Source organism: Contarinia nasturtii, unplaced genomic scaffold (genome assembly GCF_009176525.2).
Source record: "Contarinia nasturtii isolate CC-2019 unplaced genomic scaffold, AAFC_CNas_1.1 Cnas_scaffold_5310, whole genome shotgun sequence".
In the NCBI taxonomy this organism is placed as follows: Eukaryota; Metazoa; Arthropoda; class Insecta; order Diptera; family Cecidomyiidae; genus Contarinia; species Contarinia nasturtii.
This window is the reverse complement of record NW_022202584.1, coordinates 1-4,178: the sequence shown is the minus strand read 5'-3', so window position 1 is coordinate 4,178 and position 4,178 is coordinate 1. Positions and strand designations below refer to the sequence as shown.

The following is a 4,178-nucleotide window of genomic DNA, read 5'->3' as shown; positions in this document are numbered from 1 at the left end:
ACGAAAGGAACGTTGGGAAAAATAACCCCCCCCTTGCGGATGTATGCATTTTCGATGTTTTTTTTTTCATCGATTTTGCTACTTAAGCAAGAAATGAAATGCTCAATTATTCAGCTTAGAAGCGATTTCTTGCGATTTCTATTGAGTAAGACAAATAGAATGAATATTTCTAATTTTATTTTCAGCCATTTATTTGCACAATGAAAATCAAGTTTGATACACAAAATTTTTACAATTAAGTGTGTTGATGCAAATCGTCCCTTAAAGGTGCTTGCAAATAAAAGGGTAATAAAATGATTCGTTGAATCTGTTGGATCTTTAAAAATATTAAATAAATCAAAAATTGATATTTAATAACTTTGGTTAATAATACCTGATAGCATATTTTGTCTACAAAAAGTTAAAATATGCTTGCTGGTTATTTTGCTGGTTATTTTGCTGGTTATGTTGCTGGTAATATTGCATTACAAAGGCCTGAAAAAAATGAATAGAAAGAAATTGTGAAATTGACAAACTGTCTTTGTTCAATGGGCATATTACAATTCAGAGCTTATATTCTGATCATCCGAAAACCAAGCAATTCTCTGACGTTTTATTTTATATTTGAACCAAAATACTAACCCTTGGATGTTCAATGAAGTCGAAATATCCCATAATATTCGTCATAACTTCGGGAATACCGTCTAAAATAAGAATTAATTTATTAAATTTATGATTCCTTTCCTTTGACCTATTTTGAATACCCAGTCTTTGTGAAATTAATCCCAAAAGGTGACGATCCTTGGTTAGAACTGCTCCTCCTGAATCGCCGTAGTTAACATTACTTTGATTATATTTTCCGCGCAAATTAACACAAAACCTTTTAAAAATTATTTAAAGAAAAGGTTAATAAAAAACCAAAAAATAAAAATTCACACAAAACCTTACTGCAAACCTTCAACTAAAAACACATTTTTGGTTGAATACGACCTTTGACAGGCAGAAAAATCTGCGAATGAATCAAAATTACTTACTTGAATTGTAAAAATTACTTATTTGAATATTAACCTGCGATTGTCGCGCTGACATAATTAAGATCAGTTAAAATAGGAGAGTAATCAGGCCTAAGTCCACCGGTATATCTGAAAAATAAAAATTCTATCATTTGAATTATTTGATGGCCACGTTTTCACTACTACCCAAAAAGAGTGACTTTATTCATTTTCTTTGGCACATAATTTCTTTTGACCAATTCGATTTGACCAAACTTTGGATCGGTTGGTAATGGAATGCCTACAATCACTGCTATGTCGTTCAAATGGTTTGGATGTCCGCTGTATTCTGAAAGTATGAAAAGCTACGATAAATTTGCAAACAATATTTAAAAAGAACTTCGATAAAGTACCGGGATGAATAATAATATTAGCCTGCGTTATGTTCAACGCGTAGTATGGATTACAGATATTTTTGGAACCGAAGTATAAGGTAATCAGCTCTCTGTGCTCAACACAATGTGCACATGTAACGATATATTTGTTTGGTGATACTATACTAGCACCACAGACGGACTGCATATTCGTAGAAGTATCCAGGTAAATCATTCCCGATATGAAATTAAATGCTTCGATTTCGTCAACTGATGTGCCATTCGTAATTTGGGACACAACTAAATAATGAATAAAAATGTAATATATAAAAATGTATATGTGGAAAAGTAAAAATTTGTTATTAAAAAAGATGAGAGCACACGAAAAAGTAGACGAGATGAAAAAATGTCTGCTTCATTTTTTTTTAAATTTTTGCTTATTTGCACAATGAATACATGTTTATTGAACACATTTTTTACATGAAATTCCTTTGAAACACGTAGTAACGCTTTGGCTACAACTTGAAATTTTTTTATGTAAAAAACATCGTTTTCAATAATTGGATATTTTCAAGCGAGTTGAAAATGAAGAAAAATGAAAAAAAATCAAATTAGGTAGCTCAATTTTCATCTCGCTCGGTGTCATTTTTGACCTCAATTGTTCGGCATTATATCGTTGCTAAATCTGTTTCGGGAGGAAAAATACAATAAGGGTCACCTGTTCCATGAAATTCCTGTCAATATTTGATGTAAAAAATTACGTCTTAGGTGCAAAAATGAAAAGTGTCGGAATGCACCAGTAAAACAGTTTATCAAACGATACAAATAACTTACAGAATATTCCGTGCTGATGAAAAGTAGCAAAAATAAAATGAAAAATAAATTCATTTTTTTTTTCAACAAAATATCGAAGAAAATTTGAAGTTGCCGAACGAAAATTCAATTGACGAATAAAAATTTTCAAATTGTACAAGCATTATATACCGAAAACCGATTGATACTCTAAGATCATTGCGATTGTGATATGAGGAATTTTCTTAACATTTCCAAATGTTTACTTTTTATTTTATACTTTTCCGCACACACCTAGTGTGTAAGGTAAAGTATTGGAATCGGTCGAAAAATTAACACCCATAAAAAATGTGTTTTCCGGGTGTTTTTGGGGCCAGGGAACACGAATCTAGCGTTTTTTCGATGTCCGAATGTATGTGCGTACCCTGTACCCTGTACGCAAAAATTTATTAACACGATAACTTTCAAACAAGAAAAGTAATTCAAAATCTGACTTCACAGGATGATTAGGGGTGCCGAGGAATAGAAACCATTAGATTTTGAGCGACTTTGGTTGACAGGGTAAAGTGTCATGTCTGGTGTGATGCCCATGGTCATCCATGGGTAAAATTCAATTTTCCTTCCAAAAGTGATATTTAATGTATTCTTAAACACTCAAAAATGTGTATTGGGGGGTTTTTGGGTACGAGAAAACCGAATATGACGTTAGTTTTGCGATACAATTCATTTTTGACACACTTTTCATACAAAAAATTCAAAAAATTTGGATTTTTGTATGGAAGCCATGCCTGTATGATATCGTAATGAGCTGAAACTTTGCACAGGTTATTTTTATCACACAAAAATACCATTCTGAGAGTTTGAGGATATTTCAACGAATATTAGGGGCACCTCCCAAACAAAATTTTGGATTTTTCGCTCTAAAACGAAATTTTGTATGGGAAGTACCCTTAATATGCATTGAAATTTCTTCAAACTTCCAGAATGTTAACTTTTTGTGAAAAAAATAACCTCTGCAAATTTTCACATGATTACGATATCATATAGGCATGGCTCCGATACAAATAAAATGTCTTACATCCGTAAGATGAACTTTTCCGCACCGTGATCCACACCATGCATTTATTACAAATATTTTACTCAAAGAATTCACGAGAAAACTAAACCTGACATTAGTTTTAAGATACAAATAATTTTCGAAGCACTTTTCATACAAAAGCTACTAAAAAAGAGAATTTTTGTATCGCAGCCATGCCTATATGATATCGTAATCATGTGAAAATTTGCAGAAGGTTATTTTTTCACAAAAGGCTAACATTCCGAAAGTTTGAAGAAATTTCAATGCATATTAGGGATACTTCCCATACAACATTTCGTTTTTGAGCGAAAATTCCAAAATTTTGTTCGGGTGGTACCCCTAATATGCGTTGAAATGTTTTCAAACTCTCGAAATGGTATTTTTCCATGATAAAAATAACCTGTGCTAAGTTTCAGCTCATTACGATATCATACAGGCATGGCTTCCATACAAAAATCCAAATTTTTTGAATTTTTTGTATGAAAAGTGTTTCGAAAGTTGATTGTATCGCAAAATTAACGTCATATTCGGTTTTCTCGTACCCAAAAACCCCCCAATACACATTTTTGAGTGTTTAAGTATACATTAAATATCACTTTTGGAAGAAAAATTGAATTTTTCCCATGGATGGACATGGGCATCACACCAGACATGACACTTCACTCTGTCAACCAAAGTCGCTCAAAATCTAATGGTTTCTATTCCTCGGCACTCCCAATCATCCTGTGAAGTCAGATTTTGAATTACTTTTCTTGTTTGAAAGCTATCGTGTTAACAAATTTTTGCGTACAGCGTACAGCGTACAGCGTACAGCGTACAGCGTACAGGGTACCACGCACATACATTCGGACATCGAAAAAACGCTAGATTCGTGTTTCCTGGCTCCTAAAACACCCAGAAAACATGTTTTTTGAGGGTTGAACTAAAATTTAATCTTACCAAGGGATTTGGTCCAAATATTAC

At 32.7% G+C, this 4,178-nt stretch overlaps 1 protein-coding gene across 1 annotated transcript; it reads right to left on the bottom strand.

The window, feature by feature from the left end:
* Nucleotides 1–160: 160 nt before the first annotated feature.
* LOC116351358 (serine protease 7-like) lies at nucleotides 161–2,280 on the bottom strand. Its single transcript, XM_031783452.1, has 10 exons — nucleotides 2,180–2,280; nucleotides 2,064–2,079; nucleotides 1,385–1,645; nucleotides 1,179–1,320; nucleotides 1,048–1,121; nucleotides 928–988; nucleotides 744–859; nucleotides 622–683; nucleotides 374–474; nucleotides 161–316 (listed from the first exon to the last, which is right to left on the bottom strand). Exons 1-9 carry the CDS (start codon nucleotides 2,231–2,233, stop codon nucleotides 391–393), a joined length of 870 nt encoding a protein of 289 aa, XP_031639312.1. The 5' UTR covers nucleotides 2,234–2,280; the 3' UTR covers nucleotides 161–316; nucleotides 374–390.
* Between the last annotated feature and the right edge of the window lie 1,898 nt (nucleotides 2,281–4,178).

Bases quoted from the DNA above. Each gene is read 5' to 3' on its own strand.
- LOC116351358 (XM_031783452.1), bottom strand. From the start codon at position 2,233: ATGAATTTATTTTTCATTTTATTTTTGCTACTTTTCATCAGCACGGAA. The intron at 1,122-1,178 runs GTAGTAGTGAAA...TTTATTTTTCAG, and splicing joins AATAAAGTCACTCTTTTTGG to ATATACCGGTGGACTTAGGC. The intron at 475-621 runs GTTAGTATTTTG...CATTTTTTTCAG, and splicing joins ACTTCATTGAACATCCAAGG to GCCTTTGTAATGCAATATTA.